General features: G+C 40.5%; 2 protein-coding genes across 6 annotated transcripts in view; both read left to right on the forward strand.

Annotated features, from left to right (window-relative positions):
- Nucleotides 1-14,461, forward strand: part of LOC114709698 (acyl-protein thioesterase 1) — a 38,004-nt gene extending 23,543 nt beyond the window's left edge. For 3 of the 4 annotated variants that reach the window (XM_037202451.1, XM_037202452.1, XM_028893665.2), the window contains 7 exons: nucleotides 1,395-1,460; nucleotides 2,762-2,809; nucleotides 4,151-4,221; nucleotides 6,763-6,836; nucleotides 9,707-9,808; nucleotides 11,020-11,196; nucleotides 12,744-14,461. In XM_037202451.1, coding sequence (XP_037058346.1) covers nucleotides 2,769-2,809; nucleotides 4,151-4,221; nucleotides 6,763-6,836; nucleotides 9,707-9,808; nucleotides 11,020-11,196; nucleotides 12,744-12,797 — 519 coding nt within the window. In that variant the 5' untranslated portion in view covers nucleotides 1,395-1,460; nucleotides 2,762-2,768 and the 3' untranslated portion in view covers nucleotides 12,798-14,461. Of the gene's footprint in view, nucleotides 1-1,394; nucleotides 1,461-2,761; nucleotides 2,810-4,150; nucleotides 4,222-6,762; nucleotides 6,837-9,706; nucleotides 9,809-10,405; nucleotides 10,554-11,019; nucleotides 11,197-12,743 lie in introns of those variants that run through there. The other variant, XR_005090802.1, reaches the window with a different exon arrangement.
- A 9,290-nt stretch (nucleotides 14,462-23,751) lies between these two features.
- Tcea1 (transcription elongation factor A1) overlaps nucleotides 23,752-25,231 on the forward strand; it is a 38,372-nt gene continuing 36,892 nt past the window's right edge. For both annotated transcript variants that reach the window (XM_037202453.1, XM_028893646.2), the window contains exon 1: nucleotides 23,752-23,979. In XM_037202453.1, coding sequence (XP_037058348.1) covers nucleotides 23,917-23,979 — 63 coding nt within the window. In that variant the 5' untranslated portion in view covers nucleotides 23,752-23,916. The remainder of the gene's footprint in view (nucleotides 23,980-25,231) is intronic.

Below are 25,231 nucleotides of genomic sequence, written 5' to 3' on the forward strand. Positions count from 1 at the left end.
AGCTTGCTTTGCCCAGCAGGGCTGCATAATGGGATGATTTGGCCAAGGGCATGGTTACCAGATGTTTTGAAGGGTCTACACTTGTTGATAATGTATACCTTGACCTTGGAATGGGGGGGGGGTCTTTTGCTCCTCCCCTTGCTGATGTATAAAAAGCCCATCATGATTAAACTAGGGGTTGCTGGATATTGACCCAGGACCCTCCCAAAGCTATCCTGTATCTCTGTCTTTCTCGTCATCTAGGCTTATATTTCTATCTAATTCTTCATTCCTCACTCCTCCCCCCAAGAACCCTTGGACAGGTCAGTACTAGTGTCTGACAGTTAATGTCCTTGATCCACTTGGAGTTGAATTTTCTGTAGAGTGATTGATGAGGCTCGGTTTCATTCTTCTGTATGTAGCTGGCCAGTGTGATCAGCACCATTTGTTGGACATACTGTCTTTTCTCCAATGTGTATTTTTTAGCCTCTTTATCAAGAATCAGGTGGCTATAGGAGTTATACTTTTATCTGAGTCTCCTATTCTATTCCATTTATCAATGTGTTTTGTTTTTATGCTAATGCCATGCTGTTGTTATTACTATAGCTCTGTAGTATCACTTGAAGTCAAGGATGGGGATCCTTCCAGCAGTGTTTTTATCGCTTAGATTGTTTTAACTGTCGTTGGTCATTCTTATTTCCTGATGAGTTTTGAGATTATTATTTTCAACTTCTGTGAAGAATTGTTGGAATTCTGATGGGAATTTCATTTAATCTGTAGATCCTTTTAGTAGGATGGCCATTTCACAGTGTTAATCCTACCAACTCATGAGTGTGGGCAGTTATTCCATCTTCTGTTGTCTTCTTCATTTCTTTGTTTAGTATCTTAAAGTTTTTATTATACAGGTCTTTCATTTGTTCGTTAAAAGATGTGTGTGTGTGTGTGTGTGTGTGTGTGTGTGTCTTAGAATAACTATATTTTGAACACATAGTTTTTAGAATATATATTCAGAATATATATAATTGAGGCAGTTGTGAAAGGTACTGTTTCCGATTTCCTTTTCAATATGTTTGTCATTTGTATATCGGAAGGCTGTGGATTTTAGTGTTGGTTTTGTATACAGCTACTTTCCTGGAGTTTTTTGAAGTTTTTTAATGTATCAAATCGTATCATCTAACAACAGCAGTGTCTGTTGACAGAACTCACGAGAGCATCCTTTTCTATGGAGGCAAATGTTAGAGAATGGCCATTGCTCCCAGGTCAGCAGTGGTGCTCAGTAACACAATCTCCTCACTCGTACAGTACTCTAAGGAGCTAACCTTTAACCTCATAGAAGCATTAAATAACAGTTCTGTATCAGTTTACTAGAATTTAAAACAGTATTTACTAGCATGGTTTTAATAATTTTCTACCAGGCACGGATGGGCAGAAGCCTTTGCAGGTATCAGAAGTTCCCACATCAAATACATCTGTCCACATGCGTGAGTATTTCTAATATTTAGGTTTTTTTCTTCAGAATCTAGAACAAATTGTAATAGGTTTGCTTTTCCAGGAAAATATTTGAATGCAATTTTTTCCCTCTTAGGTAAAAAAAGACTACTAACACTCCTTAAAGCTAAAATAGTCTCTTGGTTAAATTGAAAAAAAAAAAATCCCTTTTTTGAAATTTAAGATATTCTTCTGGAGGTCAGATGAACTTAAAACCACAATTCTTTTAGATATATAAGTACCTGCAGAGTTCCAAGGATACCCTTGTGTTATCTATAAACAGGTTACCGGCTAGATTTGTGAGAAATCTTCATGCAATTGAAGACACCCAGGTTTTATTAATTAAAGGCAATGTGATACACTGTCATAAACAGGATCTCAGTACCTAGCTCTGAAAATGTTTTCTGGTATCAGGGAACTAGCAAGTTTTGAGCAAACTCAGAAAATCAATAAGGTTGAGGTGAAAGGTTACTTAGAATAGCCAGAGGGAAGCTAAAAGCATTGGGTCCACAACAGTAGGTTAGCGCTTATGCCTCAGAAATGACAAGACAACTGAGGGGACAGGATAGGGGAGTGAAGTCCGAGGGTTTCCTTGTCTGGCAGCAGAGAGTCTGACTTACCTCTGTAGGCTACAGCTGAACGCTTTAGTGGCCAGCCCAAGCAAGAGACAGAATTCTTGACTATTTTAATTTTCACCATATTTGCCCCTAAGTTGAATTGCTGTAAAGATGTTTCCTAATCTGGGGAAGTTTGTTTTCCTAAAATGTTGAATTGGTTTTGTTGTATGAATCAGGAGGAGGGTGGAATTGGTAACTTAAGAGTATAGTCATGTTTCTTTCCTCTTATACCAGACTTTTTTTGTTGCTCAGCCTATTTTTCATTCCAGATTTGAGTTGGGCATATGAACACTAAGGTAGAACTTATATTTATTTCTAGGTTTCTTAATCAAGCAAGTATATAACTAGGAAATAAACAATGTAATACAAGCATATGGAGATTAATGGTACAGTAGCTAGCAATAAATTGCTCTTACCAGAGTCTTATTGTGTATGTATTTCCAGTTGTCTCAGTCCCTATAAGTTACAGTTATAAGTAAGGCCACTGAGACAAAAAGTACTTGTTATGAGCCAAGTTTAGTCCTGAGCCAACTTAGTCCTCTGCAACAGCTGTTCTGTCTTCAGAAAACAGTTGTGGGACAAAGGGAACAGAGATGTGAAATGCACCCCATGTTAAAGCCATGCTGTTATACTTGGCTCTGTTATCCTGATGTGCGGTTTCTTTCTTTCCCACATAGGCCCATTATGCCTGTTACATTAAATATGAATATGGCTATGCCTTCCTGGTAAGTAAGAGTTGGCTTTCTCATTAAGAACCTTTTAGTCATTGAGCAGTGCTGGCATACACACTTTTAGTCCCAGCATTGGGGAGGCAGAGGGGAGGCAGAGACAAGTGGATCTCTGTGAGTTCAAGGCCAGTATAGTCTACAGTGTGAGTTCTAGAACAGCCAGGGCTACATGGAGAAACTTTCTCAAAAAAACTAAAAACAAAACCTTTTAATCTTTTCAGAAGAGCCCTTGTGTACACCCCTATTTTTTTGTTTTTGTTTTTTTAGATATTTTTTAATTGCACGGGAACATTTAAGCCTAACTGGTTTTTCTTTCTTTTTTTTTTTTTTTATTTAAACTTTTTTTGCATGTTACATACCAACCACAGTTCCCCCTCTCTCCTTTCCTCCCACTCCTTCCCCATCTTCCCCCTACCCCAACCCCCATCCACTCCTCAGAGATTGTAAAGCCTTTCATGGTGAGTCAACAAAGCCTGGTAGAGGCATGCCCAAGCCCCTCCCCCCTACATCAAGCTGAGCAATGTATCTCTCCATAGGGAATGGGCTCCATAAAGCCAGTTCATGAACCAGGGATAAATCTTGGGTCCCACTGCCAGGGGCCCCACAGACAGACCAAGCCACACAACTGTCACTCACATTCAGAGGGCCTAGTTTGGTCTCCTGCAGGTTTCCCAGCTGTCAGTCCAGAGTCCATGAGCTCCCACTAGCTCAGGTCAGCTGTCTCTGTGGGTTTCCCCTCCATGATCTTGACCCTTCCCCCCATACAGTCCCTCCTTCCTTTCATCAACTGAACCCAATGTGCTCAGCCCAGTGCCTAGCCATGGATCTGCTTCCACCAGTCACTGGATGAATGCTCTATGATGACAATTAGGGTAGTCACTAATCTGAGTACAGGGGAAGGCCAGTTCAGGCACCCTCTCCATTATTGTTAAGAGGTTAAACTTAACCTTTATTCCGGTATTCATGCGTAATAACTGTGAGTTAACTTAACAAGCTATACAAAAGGTAGAAAAACAAGAGTGAATAATAAAGAGAAATCTATCCTGCTGCTTGGTGTTTGTTGGGATCATTAATCCAACATTTGACTCATGAGACGTGCACACGGATTATGCCACAGCATCTTGGATCTGCTAACCCCTTGCCTTCCTGGCTGGCTAGTTGATGTTTAGGTCATTTCCCTTGCAGCCCTCTCAAGATGCCTCTTATGCCCTGCACAGCCAGAAAGAAGAGTTAGTGAGTGTCCATTTCTCTACAGACTAACTTGAAGTTAGTAAACGTATTTGCCAGGTATGGGCTTTTAGAATCCAGCAGTTCTTTTCTCTTGGTCTTATTTTCCAGGTTTGATATTATTGGACTTTCACCAGATTCTCAGGAGGATGAATCTGGAATTAAACAGGCAGCAGAAAATGGTGAGTACCAAAAGTGTTTGTAAAGGCAAACACATTCATAAATGTTTCTAGTATATTCAGTCGTTAAATTTTTATTAAATATTGTTTTTAGTAGACTGAATAGTTAAATTTTGATTAAATGTGATATAGTTATGTGTTTTTAAGAGCCAATCCTTTTGTCCCTTTCCCTTACTTCCTGCCGTCCTGTTCCTCCCTCCCTTTCTTTTCCGCTCCCTTCCTCCCTTTGTCATATTGGGGACTAGCCAAGGGCCTCACAAATACCAGACAAGCACACTGTCTCCATTCTCATTACTTTCCTTTGCCACCTACATGCACTCTCTTATCTGTAGTCAGTAGTGTCATTTATCAAATTTGAGCTCTGTCGGATAGGGATTTTGTTTTGATTGACATAAGCAAAGCTGAGTGTTGTGATGCCCATATATAATCGCAACTCTTGGGAAGCTGAGGCAAGAGGATTGTTGTGAGATATAGCCAGCCTGGATTGCACAGCAAACCCTGTCTCAAAACAAGAACAGATCAGCAGTGGAGAAAAGAGTACTGTGTTTGATAGTTGTATATAGGTATTAAAGAAACTTGAAGTAATGACAGTGACGTAAAGGTAACTAACAGTAAAAGACATACGGATGCTAATGTTAGTGAAGTCATAATAGATTCCACTGACTCATCACTTAGCTTCTTACCAGCTAGTCATTTCTTATAACCTGTCTCATTTAACAGTTCTGTGAAGTTGGTATTCCATTCTCCTTTATAAAGTATTGTTTTGTGAGTGAAAACAGGTTAACTTCCTGAGATACGTAGTTTTTAAGAACTGCACAGAAAGAGCCTTTTCTTTTACATATGTGTTGGAGTTAGACTATCTTTGGTTTTCATGTAATGCAGTGACTGGCAATGACTTAGAAAAGTGTGTGGGCCACATTAGAAGAAACCAGTCCAGCTGAGAACTGGTAACTGCAGAATCTTGGAGCCATGTACATGAGCTGCTCTTTCTACTTTTATATTTATTTGAAGTTTTCCAAAATAGATGAAAAACCAAAACCCAGAGAAATCATTTTATTCTTTTTAAAAACAACTTGAAATCTTTGCGATAGTTAATGTGTTTTGAATGTATTTTCTCTATCTGGGGATGTGAAACCCTGATCAGTGACTTTTTAGATTATCAGAATGTGCATTAATGCCAGAATCCTAAAGTCAAGGTTTTGTCTTAAGATTAAATGAGAAAAATATTTATTTTGGTATAAGTGTGTTAGAACCTGTGGAAGATGGAAGGGCTGTCGTGGTTACTGAGCCCCTGAGTAAAAGAGTCTTTTAACAACAGAGTTGCTTATTTCTTTGCTGCCAAATGAATATTGAAGGGGATGAAGGTTAGAGAGCTGGCCAGGAAGACAAGGATAGATGTGCTATTGGATAAAGTCAGAGCTGCCCTCTGGGAAGGGCACGTGCCTGTGCTCTGAGGTAGAATGTGACGGAATTTGGGACCCACTGCTCTACAAGTGGCTGTTTTCAGTGTGGTTTGTTAAAACATTTCTGTTTTCTACCATCAGTTGGTGAAACCTAGAAAGTGAAGCTAACTAGTCTCTTTGGGTTCCTGGGCTGGATGGAGTTCGCGTGCCTCAAACCCACAGGGTGGCCCCCTGACAACTGGGCTGTCTCTGCCCTCAGCTCCTCCTGTGTCTCATAGTTCTTTCATTGCCTGCTGCAAAACCCACCGTCTCATGCTCTTTGCACTGGTTGGACTGCCTTTTCTTTTTCATACAAACTTTAAGAACTAACTGAAAAAAAAAGAAATTAATTTTTGTTTGTTTTGAGACAGGGCTGTCCTGGCTGTCCTCACTCTGTAGGCCAGGCTGGCCTCAAACTCACAGAGATCCACCTGCCTCTGCCTCCCGAGTGCTGGGATTAAAGGCTTGAGCCACTACACCCAGCTAAAAATTTTTTATAAACTAAAAATAACTTTAAATTTGGACATAGCTGTCTATAACTGCAGTCCCAGGGATTCTGACACTCTCTTCTGGACTCTGTGGGCACCAGACACACACAGGTACACACAGAATTTCAAATACCTCCCCCATTATTTGCTGTTTCTATTTAAACAGAATTCTAATCATTTGAATTATAGGAAAAAGTAATGCAGCAGCTTTTAGAAATATGACTAATGGTGTTAGACACTGTAAGCCACAAATTACATAATCTTTAAATGTATTCTGTTTTAAAATGACAAGTTTTACCTAATTTCCGTTTAGTTTATTGGACAGAAGTATATAATGAACACTAGAACTAACCATAAATAAAAGGACATACAGCTCTCTGTGAGGACAAAGTATATAACAGGAAGTTATAGAAGTGTGAAGCTCAGCCACCCCTGGAGAGCCTGAGGAGTCACATCATGAAACTACATGCCACTTTGTGTTTTAAAGTAGATTGCTTCAAGGTGTCATTCACTTCTGTCTTTAATAGACTCTGTTTCTGTTATTTTTCTTGGATTTTTAGTTGTCTCAGTGGACTTAACTTTGAAAATATTTATGATATTTTTCTTGTTTTTAGTAAAAGCTTTGATAGATCAAGAGGTAAAGAATGGCATTCCCTCTAACAGAATTATTTTGGGAGGATTTTCTCAGGTAAGTGATTGGTGTGTCCATATCATCAGCATATTGATCTATAAGTCCATACCTTCAATTATGTTTCTTTGGAAGAGTCTCTTGTTTGGACTTGTTACAGAATCTTAGATGATATAGGTGCTGAGTTAAAGTTGAATTGGACTGGACAAAATTTCTGCCTCATGCATTTTCATTTACTTATTTATTTTCTAGTTTCTTACCCCAGTCACATTTTTCTTTTAGATTGCCTTCAAATGGCATGGTGTGGTGGTGCACACCTTTAATCCCAGCACTCAAGGAGGCAGAGGCTGGTGGATCTCTGTGAGTTTGAGGCCTGCCTAGTCTACAAAGTGAGTTTCAGGACAATCGAAAGGCAGACAAACCCTGTCTTGAAACCACACACACACACACACACAGAGAGAGAGAGAGAGAGAGAGAGAGAGAGAGAGAGAGAGAGAGAGGAGAGGAGAGGGGAGAGAGAGAAAGGAGAGAGAGAGGGAAAAGAGAGAGAGATTGCTTTCAAAGTTGATTAAAAAATTGTTTGGAACCTAGACTTTTTTTTGTTTTGTTTTGTTTTTCGAAACAAGTTTCTCTATATAGGCATGGTTGTCCTGGAACTTGCTCTGTAGGCCAGGCTGGCCTCAAACTCATAGAGATCCATCTGCCTCTGCCTCCTGAATGCTGGAATCAAAGGCAGGCACCACCACTGGCCTGGTAGAATATAGTCTCTTAAAGTAACTGCAATGTGCTAGTTAAGCTTTTTTTAGTGAAACAGGACTGTAAGGGGACAGGTGTAAGTGCCTAGGTTTCTAAGATATAAGTACGGTATTACTTGGGTTACTTTCTTCAGCCTGATAATGTGTGTTGACCTTACATCCTTCTTGGTTTGTTTTGTAGTGCTAGTGACTGCCCTAGGTCCTAGCACAAGCTGAACAAGAAGCTCTTTATCACTAAGTTATATCCCTACTTTGAACTTACATTTTTACTCACCAGTTTCTAAGTAACCTGTTCCCAGAATGCTCTAGCTTCTAATCTCCTCAGTCAATAACTATGAGAAATATCAGAATTCTGGAATCAGTTGAGACAATACACTCAATGGAATGTTGTATATATGGTAATGTGGTTAATACAACACATTAAAAAGGTAATATTGATGGGTCCTGCACAATGGTTAAGAGCACTTACTCTTCCAGAGGACCCAGGTTCAATGGCAGCTCACACCTGTCTGCGACTCTAGCTCCAGGGGATCTGACACCCTCCCACAGACAGACAGACAGACAGACAAAACAGCAATGCACGCCTTTAATCTCAGCACTTGGGAGGCATGATCTCTGAGTTCACGGCCAGCCTAGTCTACAGAACAAGTTCCAGGACAGCCGGAGGTACACAGAGAAACTGGAAAAACAAAGTAACTTTAAATAAAAAGCTTTTATTGATATATGGCCTTTGTCCAGATAATACAAAACACGCACACCCACACAAGCATAAGGGCCAAAGATTGAAGTCTAGTGTGCACACAGCTGTTGTCATTTGATACTGATCACAGCCTACAGAGACTAACTCCTAGGGCTGGGGCAGTGGGGCACTTACCACAGAGCCATAAGGTGCTGAGATTGGATCCCGGGACCCTGTGTAAAACGCTGAGTGTGATGGCAAACATCCATAACCCTGGTGCAAGGGAAGTGGCAACACACAGATCCCCCGAGCTACCTGGCCCCCCAGCCTTGAGTAAGTCCAGGTTTATTCAGAAACCAGAGATCATGCCTCAAAAAATAAGGCTGAAAACAATTGTGGAAGATACCTGACTTCAACCTCTGATCTCCACACTAACACTCCATACACCTGAGGAAACCCATTCTAGATCCTTTTAAGCAAGAAGTCACTTGTAAGTGTGTAGCATCATTATATCCAGGAAACTGAAAATAAAACTACACCCTAGAAAACAGTTAGTACTTGGCAAGCCATCAGGACTTTCTCTCCATCATAATTTCTTTCCCTGCTTATCTGTTTATTTGCCTTTCCACCGACCATTAGCCATGTTAGCTTTTACAGCTCTTTGGTTTACGTGTTGCGTTTCTAACCATATGGATATGGCCTTGACAGTAACTGAATTCCAACCCCACAGTCCTGAGGGAAAGAACATCACTGCCTGGGATCAGAAAGTCTCTCAGGCTGGGCAGTCATGGCGTATACCTTTAATCTCAGCACTTGGGAGGCAGAGGCAGGCAGATCTCTGTGAGTTTGAGGCCAGCTGGTCTACAGAGTGAGATCCAGGTCAGGCTCCAGAACTGCAAGTAAGTCTCTCATGTCCCCATGTGGTACAGGCCTGGTCAGGGTGTGGCATCTAGATGGCTGACAGAATTATAGTTCCCAACACATGGCATGTTGTGAGCTAGGTGGGCAAATCTCTAAAGGTATCTGGTATTCCATCTGTATTACCTTAAATTTCTGTTTTGGAAAAATAGCCTAAATCTCATTTGGAGTTTATATCTAAGACTTTTCAGATAGGAAAATGAGAGAACTGTAAATTCAGACTGTTCTTAAGCCATGCTGTGCTCTAAGTGGAGATCTTATATTGGTGTGTTTTCTTAGAGGTAGAGATCCATCCACTATGAGTATATAGTTTCATTCTTTACCTGATTTGATTTTTTCCCCTTTGGTTTTTCAAGACAAGGTTTCTCTGTGTAGCCCTGGCTATCCTGAAACTGGAAACCAGGCTGGCCTCAAACTCACAGAGATCCACCTGCCTCTTGTCTCCTAAGTGCACCCCACACCCAGCTTACCTGGTTTGATTTAACAGAGTATATTTTCTTATGGACATTACTAATAGGAATTCTCTCACAAGCTTTTGGCAGAACTGTGCTCCAGTTAACTCCCTGCTTCTGTTCCAGGGAGGCGCTTTATCTTTATACACTGCTCTTACCACGCAGCAGAAGCTGGCCGGTGTCACTGCGCTCAGTTGCTGGCTTCCACTTCGGGGTTCGTTTCCACAGGTAGTTTGCGTGGTTCGAATAAACAAGATTACAGAGCTAGGACATAGCAGAAAATATTTAGAAGCAAGTCGTCTTTTCTTCTAATTAATGAACTTTTTATCTTTTTTAGAAAATTTAGGTTGATAGAAAATTTGAGTGGGAAATAAAGAGTTTTCTTATTCCTCCTTTCTGCTGCACACACAGCCTCCCCTACGGTAGATATCCCACACTACAGTGGTACCTTTGCTTCAGTTGGTGAACATACACTGAAACATCTCTACTACCCAAAGTTAATGGCTTACACCAGTTATCTTATTTTTAAAGTATTTCTTTAGACCTTTGTGGTGTATTACTACACTTGATCTGTATATCCTTCTTGTGGTTTATATAGATAGAAGAAGCAGCTTACTGTCCTGTCTTACATTTAATTATTTGGTACATTTTAAGATACATATTCACATACACATTTTAACTCAAATTTTAAATGTTTAGTCATTTGCAGAATTTTACTATAAAATTGTAAATTATTTTAACAGTGGTGTAATATGCTATGTACCATCAGAGATGTGGATATTATTTTTAGATTCTTTATTTTACTTCTTGGTTTTGGTGCCGCAGATTAATCTCAGACCTTGAACATGCTAGTCAAGTCCGTTACTGCTGTGTTCAAGTTGCTATGATGTTTTCTCTTGAGCTGGTATATTGATGAGGCTGACCTTAAATCCGTGATCCTCTTACCCCAGCCTCCCAAGTGCTGGGGTTGCAGGTATACCAATTTGCCACACTCCAAATTCATTTTCTATTCTAGATAGAGTTCAGTCTTTTTGTCATGTAGTAACTTTTCAGTGTACTATACATAATAGATTGCTAACTCTCTTATTTAATTTGGTCATAAAGTTGAGGAGAACATGACTTACCTAATGTGCCCTAATAGTTATTGATTACCTCTCATATCAACATACTGAAAATGAAAGATGAATTAAAATGTAATTGGCTTAAAGAAACTGATTCATTGGAAACATGTATTACAATATGTGGCAAAATAATCATGTATCCCATAGAAGTTTAAATTAAAGATGTTGGGGGAACATAAGGATAGAGAGTTTACTTGACCAAAATATGTGACTGAATTATAAATAATAGCATATGCATGTATATCTATAGTTTTTAGGAGTCTGGCATGGTGTTTTACATATTTGATGAATAACATTCCTTTTATATTTGTTTTACAGGGTCCTATCAATAGCACTAATAGAGATATTTCTGTTCTCCAGTGCCATGGAGATTGTGATCCTTTAGTTCCCCTAATGTTTGGTTCTCTTACTGTTGAAAAGCTAAAAACACTGATAAATCCATCCAATGTAACCTTCAAAATCTATGAAGGCATGATGCACAGTTCATGTCAGCAGGTAGGTGTCTGGAAGCAATGATTATAGCCACGACTTTAATATCTCCCATGTTATATTTTCAAGACAAATAACACTTGGATGTTGGTGATTTAAAATGAATTCATAATTGAATCAATTTAACACAATTTTCAATGATAGCTTACTCAATTACATTTTAAAAATGAGCATATAATATATATATATATACATATATATATATTTGTATATAATCCAAAGGCCAATTTATAAATATACCTTTTTATTCAGTAATATTTAAGTTACAATAAATGAGAGTCTTCTTTAATGAAATGGCAGAAAGACTATGAGTAGAAGGTGATAAAGATATTTGATGAGGGGATAACTTAAATCATTTGATCATCTGGGACCATAGCTGGATTGTGCTACCTCAAAAGAGGAGAACAAGATTGGGTGAGTATTAATAGAAGAAGTCAAGAGGGATCAGGGTTTTTGGGAACTTACATTACATGCTCTTTGTCCTCTTGATGAAGTAGGAGATACAGTTACTTAGAAGAGAAAGACCTGGATGGGTGTGGGATGCTTGTAATGGCCTAGAATAAAATTTGATTAGCCAGTCGCTGGGGTGTAGTCCAAGCTAACACTATTGTACAACCATTAAGCAAAGTTAAATCATTTGCTTTAGGCACAAAAGAAGTGGGTAATAAATAATATGATGTACACAGAAAGACCAACGTGCCTAGGATTCTAGAGAGCCTCCACCCCACACACCCTGAAAGGACCTGTTGAATCCAGAAGAGTAGGGAGTCACTAAACCCTCAAGACTCGGGGGGTGGCTGAAGACTCGAAGCATCTTGAGAATCATACATATAAATGAGTTCTTGTGCTGGCATTTGAAAACTTTGGGCTGATCATGAATGAGAGGATGATGGGGGTGGAATATTACAGGAAACTGTGAGATAGGGCTTTAGAGTGTTGTAAAATAATCTCTCTCATGCCGTAGCTCTTCTCAGTGATACATATATAAGGTTGGAAGTTCACTGCATAGCTAGATTGTTGACCAATGAGGACCAGGAGCTTGAGGAAAGGAGGAGATGGGTTCAGACCTAGGAGGCTTCCAGGAGAAATTTACCTTCTTTTTTTTCCCAAGGACTGTCTGACATATATACATTCTTTCAAACGAGTAGCTGTATGCCATTCTTTATGAACGGCACACACAAAAAGAGATGAGCTATGTATCATTTCATTCTAATGAGGAAATTCACTGATGCTCAGTTGTTAGTAAGTAGACATTATTAAACTTCTCTGTATAGGTTATTGTCATTCTGAACTTCCTGATTCCCCAGTGTTTTATTTGAGTGTCAGAAAATATAGACTTCATGGAACTAGATAGTATGGGAGCATATATTTCAGTGTATAGTAATAATCCTAAGAGATTTTACAAAATTTCTGTTGGGAGCCTCATTTTTCTTACATGCCCTTTTACTATAATAGTAAAACATCTCACCTACATGGATTTTATTACTAGCATTCTTGTAATTGTAATTTTTGACTTATGTAGCTATTTATTAAATCATTTTTTTTCCAAATAGGAAATGATGGATGTCAAGCAGTTCATTGATAAACTCCTACCTCCAATTGATTGACGTCACTAAGAGGCCTTGTGTAGACGTTCACCAGCATCACTGTAGTAGAGTATAAACCCTTTCCCATGCCTGATTGTAAAACTTCTAATGTTTGCAGTATTAAAATGTTTTGCAAATGCATACCAATGATACAGACTAAATGGTGTCTCCCTCATGGGAAATATGTGATCCTTTTAAGTTTCTATACATATCTGTATTATACAATCCAGAATATACTAGTATTAAAGTAGGTGAAAAGAAGCAGCTAGCTTCTTTTTCTCAAATTAATTCAGCAAAATAAAATACCACATCCAGAATTTTATTACATCATTTGAAAATCACTAGTATGCTCACTGAAAATTTGTTAGGTCTAAACAAGCTTTTAGGATAATCTGTAAGTGACTCGTTAATGCTGTGAGTTAGACTATGGTTTTACTCAATTGTTTAGTCACCATGCAGTGTCTATTTTTATATATGTAATCATATATACATGACTGTAATACATAAGGACTAGATGGTATTACATTATCCCTGATACTAGGATAATGCTTTTTAAGTGTCAGAAAAGTAATACTGCTCTCTTCAATTAATGGTCCTTTTATTGGGGGACCAGGCTGTTCTTTTCCTTCTACTTAATTTTTCCCCTCTCAAGAAACAAAAAAGTTTCTTTCTTTCTTGATTTCTTTTCATAGAAGACCAATATTGCCTCTCTGCCATTAAAAAAAAACTGTCAATATATATACTATAATTTGACATTTTGAATCACAAACATACAGTATTCCAAATCTAGGTAATGTAAAAAGAAACCAAACATTACTTATGCTTATGTATTTCAAATAACTGCACTGTAATCCAACCTTAGACTGTAGAGTTATCGGCATCTTCAGTACTGATAATAATTCTGTGGTTTTATTTTTCTGTAAAAAACTTAAAAGAGTAAATAATATCTTGGCATGTTCAGAAATAAATATTTAAGACCAGTGTTGAAGTCTAATTTTTAAATCAGTTACATCTTATAGCAGAGTTTAAGTTTACATTTTCTGTACATATGTTATGATTGAAACCAAATATTGTTCAAGATGAGCAATCAGAAACTTTTATTTTTATCTGGTAACAAACTAATTTGAAAATTTTGTCTTTACCGGTAAAGGAGTTTTTGAGAATTAGTCTCCTGTACAAACATTAAAATAGCAATCATTTGATTTTAAATCAACATGTCCAGAATATTGGTGAAAATTATTTAAACTAATTTATGGGTAATAAAAACTGAATAGAACCTATATATATCTAATTATATATATAGTGTATTTACAACACAGTTGAATATGTTGCAAAAAATTATGGTCATTTATGAATTGTTGTTCCTGATGTTTCCAACTGACCATGACCGTGCTAAGAAGCATCATTATAAACAGGTGCTAACTGATATGGAGATCATTTGCTATGGACTAGCTAGGATGTTAATAATGAAGCCATATGCTTATGTCTAGGTTTAAAACAATTTCAAACAATCATTTACTATTTTGCTTTACTTTGAAGAACATAAACTTACTTCAGTTATAACATCAGTAAAATTTTATTTGTGGTAAGAAATATTCCGTTGAATTCTTGTGCTGTAATGTGAGAAAATGTCATATTTCTCAGTTTCTATCAGTGTGAAATAAAATTTAATTCTGGCTTTCTTGGATTGTTTTATGATACATTCTTTCTTTCTTTCTTTTTTGGAGCTGAGGATTGAACCCAGGGCCTTGTGCTTGCTAGGCAAGCACTTTACCACTGAGCTAAATCCCCAGCCCCTGTTTCATTTTTTTTTAAAGAGTCTTACTACTTAGCCCTGGCTGGCCTAGAGCTTGCCTAAATTCTTTCTACTAAGTTGCTTTTGGCCGTGGTGTTGTATCATGGTGTAGTTACAGCAACAGCAAAGTAACTAATCATGCTGACCCAGAAATCATGGAGATTGACCTGCCTTTGCCTCTCAAGTGCTGATATTATAGGTATATACAGGTATATACTCCCATGACCTGCTTGTTTTCCCAAGTTTTTGTATTGTTTTTAAGGCAATGTCTCCCTCATAGCCATCCCAGTCTGGCCTCGAAGTCTCAATCCTCCTCCCTCTGTCTCCTTAGTGCTGAATGACTGGTATAGGAATGGCCATCTATGTTGAAAAGGAGGATACAAAAATGTAATCATAATGCATTGGGAGAAAAGTTTTGATGTGATAAGATTAGCTTGGAAAGGAACTAGCCATGAGAGAAAAATTTTTACTTAATTTTAATCTGCTAAAAATTCATTCAGTGTCTTAATCTATTGGGTGTTTTCATCTTTTTTTTAAAAAAACGTTATCACTAGGAATTTTAAATAAGTATCATATGTCAGTTATCCAAATATTTTTTTCTCCATGTATTTCATTATTGAGTTCTAACTTTTGCTAATACAGGGTTCTATTCTTTTGTGTTAAATAGTCTTTTAGTCTCTGCTTCTGAATACTTAGAGCTCACCTTTTTGTGATTTTGCTTTGTTTGATTTTGGCATAGTCCTAGTGGCAAGAGATTTTGTGATGGTTTGAATAAGAAATGTCCCCCATAGGCTCTGTCCCCAGTTGGTGGTGCTGTCTGGAGAGGTCAAGTGGAGGGGCAGGTTTGCTGGAAGAAGCATATCACTGTGATCAGTGTAAGCATTGCAGCTCTGGTGGAAAGTATCCTGGCAGCTGGGAGCCAAGGAATGCCACAAAGTCACACTGCACAACAAATCTCACACAAAAGATTTATTGGGAGGGAAAAAACCAGGAGGGTGGCTGCCTCTGCCTGGGCGAGAAACAGCAGCAAACTGAAACCAGGATACAGGGCTTACAGAGGTTCTAAGAATGGGGTGGGACTTTCCAGGGTGGAGTTGGTGGGATTTCATGTCCAGAGATTGGGCTTTTTACTCTGTAGGGTGGGGGGCAGGGCCCAGCAATTAGGGCAATAAGAGTATTCTGTGGGCGGAACCTGGCAGTTAGAGGTCCTGGGTGGGGGGGGCTACTCATGTGGCTCTAGGGACTGAGTTTAAAGCCTCCTCCCACTTCCAGTTTGCTTTCTCTGCTTCATGCTTATGGTTAAGATGTGACCCCCTCAGCTTCCAGCTTTGCCACCATGTCTACCAACTGCTGCCATGTCTTCCCACCAAGATGGACCCTTATGTTTGAGACAGGGCCTCTCTAAATAACCCTGGCCATCCTGGAACTCATTATGTAGACCAAGCTGGCCTCAAACTCACAGATCCGCCTGCCTCTGCCTCCCAAGTACTGGAATTACATACATGCCCCACCATGCCTGGCACCAGGATAGACTCTTATCCTTCTAAACTAGTAAGCCAAAATAAGCTTATATATATATATATGTGTGTGTGTGTGTGTTGGTTTTGGTTTTGGTTTTCGAGACAGGGTTTCTCTGTAGCTTTGCGCCTTTCCTGGAACTTGCTTTGTAGACCAGGCTGGCCTCAAACAGAGATCCGCCTCCTGAGTGCTGGGATTAAAGGTGTGTGCCACCACCACCCGGCTGCTTTTATGTGTGTGTGTGTGTGTGTGTGTGTGTGTGTGTGTGTGTGTGTGTGTGTGTGTGTGCGCGCGCGCGCACGTATTGATTTTGATCATTATTTTATCACAGCAATGAAAAAGTAACTAATACAGAGATATGTAACATAAACTGTTATTTCTTTTTTTTTTTTTTTTTTTTTTTTTTTTGGTTTTTCGAGACAGGGTTTCTCTGTGTAGCTTTGCGCCTTTCCTAGAACTCACTTGGTAGCCCAGGCTGGCCTCGAACTCACAGAGATCCACCTGGCTCTGCCTCCCGAGTGCTGGGATTAAAGGCGTGCGCCACCATCGCCCGGCTATAAACTGTTATTTCTAACATCTATTCTTCCAGATTTACCCTGCAAAGCACATTCCCTATGGTTTTATTTGTCAGTCAGGGTAGGATCTTATAATATAATCCTGGCTCTCCTGGAACTCATAGCAGTCCTCCTACCTCAGTTTCCAAAATACTAGGATTACAGGCATGGGGCATCATACCCAGTTCGTGCAGTGCTAAGGATCAGACCCAGGTTCTTGGTCATGCACTAGACAGTCTACTGAGTAATAACCTAACTTAAGGTGTTGATATCTGTTTCATCAGCTTTGTATTAAAAAGAATCCAGTGCATGCTTAATTAATTGTAGTCATAAACAACAGAATTTTGCCTGCTTTTGTAGTAGGTAGGACTTGTTACTTTCTGGAAGTAAACATATGCAACCCTTGCCACACTATAAGAACATTTTATTTTTGTACAAATTCCTAAAACTGAAAGAGGAAATGGGACAGAGGTAAGTTGTGCCTAGGACTATAGTTATTGGAATTCAAATGAATTTGCCTAATTCCATGGTCATTAGCATTTTACTCTGTGCCCCCATAGGGTAATTATGTTTTAAACAAAAATGTATTTCCTATACTACAACACACTTTAAAAATGCTGAGTCATATTATGATGCAAATCATCACGCCATGCAGAAATTGAAATCTCAAGAGCCAAAGAGAATTAATAAAACAGCTCATGTGGCACATTTAACTTGAGGCTCAGATGAGGAAAGATGTGGAAATAATCTACCACTATAAAAACATGATCCTTCTAAGGGTTGTCAACATCCTCTACTGGCCCCCACACTTGCACACATATTCATTCACACATACACACAAATATATCTGTGGAGCATGTGTAAAGAAATGAGTAGAAATGAATGGGAGTAGGAGAAAGGACACCTGCCATTGGTATACACTGATTATTAAACCAGATATTTTTAGTGTGTTAGAAGATAAAGTTTACCATTTTAGTTTACCACTAGCAACTCGATTGTGTAAATAAAATTTAAATTGCCATTTACAGTTGATTACAAATGAATAAAGTTAAATTACAGGATTTGAAGGGAAAAGAAATTCTACAAAGTAACGCAGAAGACATGGCATGGTGTTTGTTGATCAGGCTATGGATAGGATGTGGTTTGAATGAATCCCCTGAGATTCATATATTAAAATTTAACTCATTTTGGTATTAAGAGAGTTGTCTTAGTTTCCTGTTGCTATGGTAGACCGCTTTGACTATTTTAGTTCACAGTTCTAGGTTGCAGTCCACTGTGTAGTGAAGACAAAACAGCAGCTTTTTAAAGAGAGCTGGTCACGTTCACTCTCCTTAACACTCACACAAAAGACACATAATGTTGACTTCTGTTTTAAATTGTTGTGTGGCCTAGCTTACAAGGAAAGTAACTGACCAATCTGATTTCCTTATTAGTATTCTTTAATTTCTGCTTCCTTCAACTTTTTTTCCTGTCTATGTAACAGCTCTTGTGATGAGCTCATCAGAACATGCATTTTTTTTTCCCACTCAGTGGAATGGAGTTTTATTGACTTTAAAAGGTGTTGCAGTCAACTGAAATCGTCACATTGTTATCCTGTCCTTTCCACAATAATACTTTTCAATTATATCAAACTACATGGAAGAACACCCCTTTAAAGCAGTGTATGAAATCAGTATTTCCAGGTACCAAGGCCACACTACAGGCCTCCATTTTTTATCAATAGAGATGGTTTTAAATTTTTTAAATTATAAGCAAACCCAATCTAAGTTCATATTTAAAAGACTAAGCTATGCAGAATTTAAGAGTGGTTCAACATAAAAAACCAGCTGTATATGCCACATTAAGTGTTAACATTAGCAGCTGTAGAGAGAAGATAGGCTTGGTCTGACCTTAAGTGGGAACATGCTTATTCAGGTTGAGGGGACATCTTGTCACTCATGTGTGCAGATGGCTAAATGAGTGGAGATGACTTCCATAGTCAGTAAAAGAAGCTGGGAAGTATAGTTAGTCCTTCAGCAGGAAACTAACAAATAGGATAAAGGAAAATAGCACCTAATCATCTCAACACCAAATTATGATAGGAACAACAAATTAGAACTAGGAATATAGCATGCTGAGTGTCTACAAAAAAACAGCTGACATCATATTCCACAATGGAAAGACAAAGATTTCTCCCTAAGGTCAGAGACAAGGAAAAGAACTATTTTTACTTGTATTCAACAGCATACTACAAGTTGTCGCACCCCGGCTCAGCTCTGCAGAGACTTACTGACCAATCAGAACTTCAGTACTGTGGAGAGATTGGAATTCTGCAGACCCACTGTCTCAGGGTTTCTATTGTCGTGAAGATACATGGCAACTCTTATAAAAGAAAACATTTTATTGAAGTAGTGATTTATAGTTCAGAGGTTCAGTCCATTATCATGATGGCGGGGAGCATGGCAGCATGCAGGCAGACATGATGCTGGCAATATCTTGATCAGGACAACAGGAAGTGGACTGTCTTACTGGGAGTAGCTTGAGCATAGGAGGCCTCAAAGCCCATCCCCAACAATGACACACTTCCTCATACAAGGCCACACCTACAAAGCCACATCTCTTAATAGTGCCACTCCCTTGCGGGCAATTTTCTTTCAAACATCACACATACCTAACATTGGACTAGTTTCAAGCCCTCTGGAACAATTATTCCTTGCCCACCTCTGTCTAAAGTGAAATCTTAACTTAGCAGACAACTGGCTTCTATCAACCCCAAACCTAAGAATAGAATCAGATTGCTTCTTGAGCCTATAGGAAAAGCTTTCCACATCTTGCTGTAACCACCTCTGATGTTTCCACCATTTTTTTTTTTCTTTTTTGGTTTTTCAAGACAGGATTTCTCTGTGTAATTTTTGGTGCCTTTCCTGGATCTCACTCTGTAGACCAGGCTGGCCTCAAACTCACAGAGATCCATCTGCCTGGCTCTGTTTCCCAAGTGCTGGGATTAAAGGGGTGTGCCACCACCGCCCGACTCCACCAATGTATTTTAAACTTGCCTTGATTTTTAACTTTTCTTTGTTCTGAAAAAGTATAAAACTTTTATGAAACTGCTTCCACATTGGAACATGGAATTTAGGATAAATTAAATATGTTCTTAAGCCATAGTCACTAGAGATGAAACTGTTTTTTGCATCAACACTTTTTGTTTGTTGGTTGGTTGGTTTTGAGACTGGGTTTCTCTGTGTGTAGCCCTTGGCTGTCCTGGAACTCACTCTGTAGACCAGGCTGGCCTCAAACTCACAGAGATCTGCCTACCTCTGCCTCCAGAGTGCTGGGATTAAAGGTGTGCACCACTACTACTCAGCTTTGCATCAACAATTTATATATAGAAAATCCTATGGAAGCCTGATGGCACATGCCAACTATTCCAGCATTCAGGCAGCTGATGTCAGATGATTGCCAGTGGACCAACATGGATTACATAGACCCTAACACACACAGAAACAAAAAACCGAAGGTGCAGATGTGTCTCAGCACTTGACTAAAGTACACTAGGCCCAGGATGTGATGGCTAGAAACACAAACAACATCTTTTCAAAAACAATGATACTAGACATGGTGATGTAGGCCTTGTAATCCTAACACTTGGGAGGTGGAGGCAGGAAAAGAAATTTAAGGTCAACCTCAGTTACACAGCAAGTTAGAAGTATTTTCACCCTGAAGGTAGACCTATGTTATTTTCTACCCACTCCTAAGGTTCTGATGACAAATGATTCACTCTGGGAACCAATGAGTTCGTAAGCCTTATTCACAGTGCATGGATGACCCTAAAGCACAAAGTCTGCCCTTTCCCCACCTGCTTCACCTGGATAATGGCTCCCATGCGGCTACACAGATAGAGACCTGCCCCCCAGTCTTTTCCAGCCTACAGACTAGCCCTTCCCCAGGATCCTGAGGCCATCTGCAATTGTGACAGAACTGTGTACAACTAGTTGGGAGAGGTGGCTGGATACTCAGGTGAGGGTCTAATGACCCTCCCCTTCCTGCCCACTTGTATGTATCCAACTTGTATGTATCAACTTTTATGTATCCAACAGCAACAAGGTCAGCTATGATGAGCTTTTCCAGGTAGGCACAACTGAATTCATGAAAATGGCAGCTATTTGGCTCTATTGATAGTGATGATCAACAGAGGCCAACCAGGGCTGTCTCAAAAACCAAACAAACAAAAAACCACTAGAGCGAATAAACCAACAGATTTGGAGGATAAGAAATCAGTACAAGAATAGTCACTGTATTTGTAAATACTAGCACCAAATAAGTTGAAAGAGATCCTCAAGAAAGAATTCCATTTACAATTGCATTCTAAAGACTAAAATACTTAGTAATTTAGCCATAGTAAAAATCACATGCTGAAAATTATATTGCCAAAAAAAAAAAATCAAAAGTTAGCTCCAAATTAATGGAAATAATTTTAATGGATTAGAAGACAATATTATTAAAATGACAATGGTTATTCTCCATAACCTTGGATCTGGTGATTTTTTTCTGTGATTTGACACCATTTTTGGGTACCTGAAGAGAAAAACTGCCAAGATGCTTGAATGTCATATGGAGTCTTTAAGCAACACCAGCAAGGCAATTGCAGGCAGAGTATTGGGAAGTAACCTCGACCTTCAGTTTGTGCAAGTTTTTAAAGGCAAGGATGACAATTATGACAGATACAGAAAGGCAGCTGTGGACATTGCAGCAAGCAAGCATTGTTTACAGAAGTGGAAAAATAGTTAAGTGTTCAGGCAATTCTCACAATCTTTAGGTCACATTGTATAGGAATTTATGGCTGGTCTAAGTGACTGCAGACCAGGGATACTTTCACAAGATGGCATAACTATAGTTCAGTAGCCTTCTACAACAGACAGGCCAAGTATCCAGGAAAAGATGAATGGGAAGACAGACTGCAGAAGAGGAAACATCCCCTAAGAGTTATATCCAAAATATAAAAAGAATTACAACACAACCTGACAGTCCAGGTAGAAGTTAGGAAAACAGGAACTGGAGAGATGGTTCAGAGGTTAAGAGCACTTGCTGCTCTTGCTGAGGAACCACATAGTGGCTTAAGGCTGCCTCTAACTCCAGTTCTGGGGATCTGACGCCCTCTTCTGGCTTCTACAGGCACCAGACAGTCACAGACATAAAATAGAAATAAATTATTAAAAAATTAGGCAAAATTGTACATTTTTTTAAAGTGAAAAATGTATAGAGTGAGGGCATGACCTCTTCAAGGTATGGTTGAGGGTAAGGTCTTTATTGTAGATATGAGGGAAACTACAGCCAGAAGCATCATGAAGAGTCCAGAGCAGGAAGACAAAGTAGTAGAGTAAACATGGCCAGCAGAATGGACCCAGCCATGGCAGGGTGGAGCAAGAGAGGACCAACAGAGGGGGGCCCAGAAAGTGGACCAAGAGCCAGGATGACACATGGCTAAAACAGCATGGTTATATAAGAATCAGAAGCTGTGGGGAGGGAAGCCTGTAAATTGGAGAATTTTAGGTAACGGGATAGGATGAAATGAGTTAGGAAGCCAGGACGCCAGCAAGGACTCTGTAACAGGTACTTGTGATATGAAAAGAGCATAGAGGTATGCTAATAGGTACCACAGTTAGCCATTTGTTCTAAGTTTCTTTTGGACCTGACAAAATTACAAGAAAATTTGGTAACTGTCTAGTGGTCAAAATTGTACAAACATCCCACATCTTGCTCTGGTCTCCCCATACATGAACCATAAAAACCTGTTATCTTGGTATAGAGAGAATTGTATTAGGTGGTAGATTTCAATTAATGATAATTAATTTTGGGATGGGGTTATAATTGAGAATAGTATGAATTGGTAGTAAATGGTTTAACTGAGCACAGACCTAGTTTCTCATGTGCCAATGAGACAATTCTTGTCCCCTTTTTTTTGTTTTTCAGTTTTTCTTTTTCATTTTTTTATTAAGAAATTCTTTATTCATTTTTTATACCAACCGCAGATCCCCCTCTCTTCCCTCCTCCCGCTCCCAGCCTTTCCCCACCAGCTCATCCCCCATTCCCTGTTCTGAAAAGGTATGGCTTCCATGGGCAGTCAGCAGAGCCCGGTACATTCACTTGAGGCAGGTCCAAGCCCCTCCCCCTGTATCAAGGCTGTACAAGGTGTCCCAACATAGGTAATGGCCTCCAAAAAGCTAGCTCATGCACCAGGGATGGATCCTGATCCCACTGCCAGGGGCCCCTTAAACAGATCAAGCTACACAAATGTCTCTCCTATGCAGAGGGCCTAGTCCAGTGTTCTCTTGTCCCTTCTTTATTAGCTCACAAGAATATTGAGGGGAAAGGTAAAAAAAGAAAACAATGGAAAGCACGTATTGTGGATAAAACATGCTACTGAACTGTTTCATTTCAGTGGAAACTGTGACTGGTGACTGTGTCACCCTGGGGAACTATACTTTATTTGCTCATTAGAGAAGCCCTAAAGTGTGGAAGCACACATTAGTTACTACTACTCTCATAACACGGTCTTCTTTCATGCTTAATGACACTTGTTTAATTAATAACACGATATGTGTTTTAATTAACTTTTTCATTGGAAAGAAGACATTTTGAGGCTTAATGTCTGTAATATGCATTGGCTCTTGATTTATTAAAAACTTTCACACAGGAACGAAGTAAACAACCCCAAACAATATATATGTCAGTTTTCTACCTTGGCTTTTATTAGTCACAGTTCTCAAGGCCGTCATCTTCTAAATAGGTTTCCTTCAGCAGGTGAGAGGCCAAGAGTGGACCCTGGGCGCTCGCTCAGCCTTCCAAGGGGACAGCCACGCCTACTCCGGTCCCTTCGGACCCCGCCGTGCAGGCGGGGTTCCGTTGGAACCGGGTGCTGTCTGTCGCCTAGAGCCGGGCTCCCGCCGGCGTGAAAGCCCGTGCGAGTCCCATCCCAACTCTCCAGCAATGCGAGTTGAGGTAGGACCAGAAGTTGCAGACTTCTGCGGCCGGGAGCAGGTCAAGGGAGAGGACAGTGCGGCCTTCCAGCGACCCTATCCAGTCCTCCGCGATCGACTGGTAGCGCCTGCGCGGCGCGTGCAGCGCTCGACTGGCGCGGCCTAGGGGGCGGAGCGTTTGTCGCCGCCGCCGCCGCTGCCGCGGGCCGGGTCCGTGAGGAAGGCCTAGGCCGCCTGCTCCACGGTTGCCGAGCGTCTGCGCAGCCTCTCCCGCTTCCCGTCCGCTGCGGCCGGGCGCGCGGAGGCCTCCCGGAGCCATGGAGGACGAGGTGGTTCGCATCGCCAAGAAGATGGACAAGATGGTGCAGAAGAAGAACGCGGTGAGCGGCGGGCCGGCGGGCCGGCGGGCCGGCGGGCGGGCGGGCAGGCCGAGACCGCGACACCGGCCCACGCGGAGCCGGTCGGGCCGCGCCGCGCCGCGCGCCCCCCGGCTTGCACGTCGGTGCTGGCAACGTCCGCAGGGAGCCCGGGCCGGGACCCTTCTCGTCTGAGAGATGTGCGGCCCCGCCGGTTGCCGCCGAACGGCTGCCTGGGGGCCGCGGTCCGTCTGCGGGCGGTAGAGTGCGTGCTCTGCCGCGGACCCGCGTCGGTACTAGAGACTGTAAATCCGCCGTCTCTGGGCAAGCAGGCCTGGTGGGATACGCCGGCCAGCCGTGGTTAAAAACCACACTCCCGGCAGGCTGCTGGGGTGGGAATGGTGCGGAGGTGGTGGCGGGCCGGTGACACCGTCTGTGTTTTTGAGTCTACCGGTGTGTGCGTCTTCCCACCCCTTTGCTTCACACTACCTCTCCTCGGCCAACTTCACCTGGATTTGTTCTCCCGTGCTCCGCACATTTTTGTTACCAAAAGTACTAGAAATAATTTGTTCCCATTTATTAAATTAAAGCCGTAAAGGGGTGCTTACATTTGTTAGCGCGTTAGAGTTACAAACCTCTGCAGAATTCTTTTGTAAGTAGGACACAGTTGTGAGTGCATGGTATATACGTTTTCAAGTCAAGAGATTGAGTCAAATTACTTCTGCTTAAGTACTGTGTAGTTTTGGTTGAGCCAGGAGCTAGCTAAGTTTCCACTTACTGCAAGCATAGGAATTAAGTGTAACTACCAAATAACTAAAACTTTAGACATCCCCTGTTCCTCTTTTTCTTAAGCAGGTGAGTTGCCAAGCATTTAATTTCATGCCCTGTTAATCTGCATTTGCAATTTTGGTCTTTTCAAATATTTCCTGTTTGTTTTCTGTTCCAGATTTTAGCCTGTCGTTTATCGTCCTTACTTATTGAGCCATTTCATTCCTTGCTGCAAGAGATGAGTTTTGGTTATATGATAGGTTGAGCATTTCTTTTTTTGTATTAAATTGGGAAGCTTTTCTCTCTGCCTGGAGGTCCCCAGTTTGCCACACTAGAAGCTCTGCGGGGGGGGGGGGGCAGGACACGACACACTATTAACTGGGTTATTTCTTTTCCCTAATCCATCAGAACAAACTTCAAGCAATTCTCGAGCCTGTTTTCTGACAGTGCACAACCTTAACCAGTATGAAAAGAAAAATAAGGGCGTTGGTGGCGCACGCCTTTAATC

The sequence above is a fragment of the Peromyscus leucopus genome, chromosome 2 (assembly GCF_004664715.2).
Source record: "Peromyscus leucopus breed LL Stock chromosome 2, UCI_PerLeu_2.1, whole genome shotgun sequence".
Lineage (NCBI taxonomy): Eukaryota > Metazoa > Chordata > Mammalia > Rodentia > Cricetidae > Peromyscus > Peromyscus leucopus.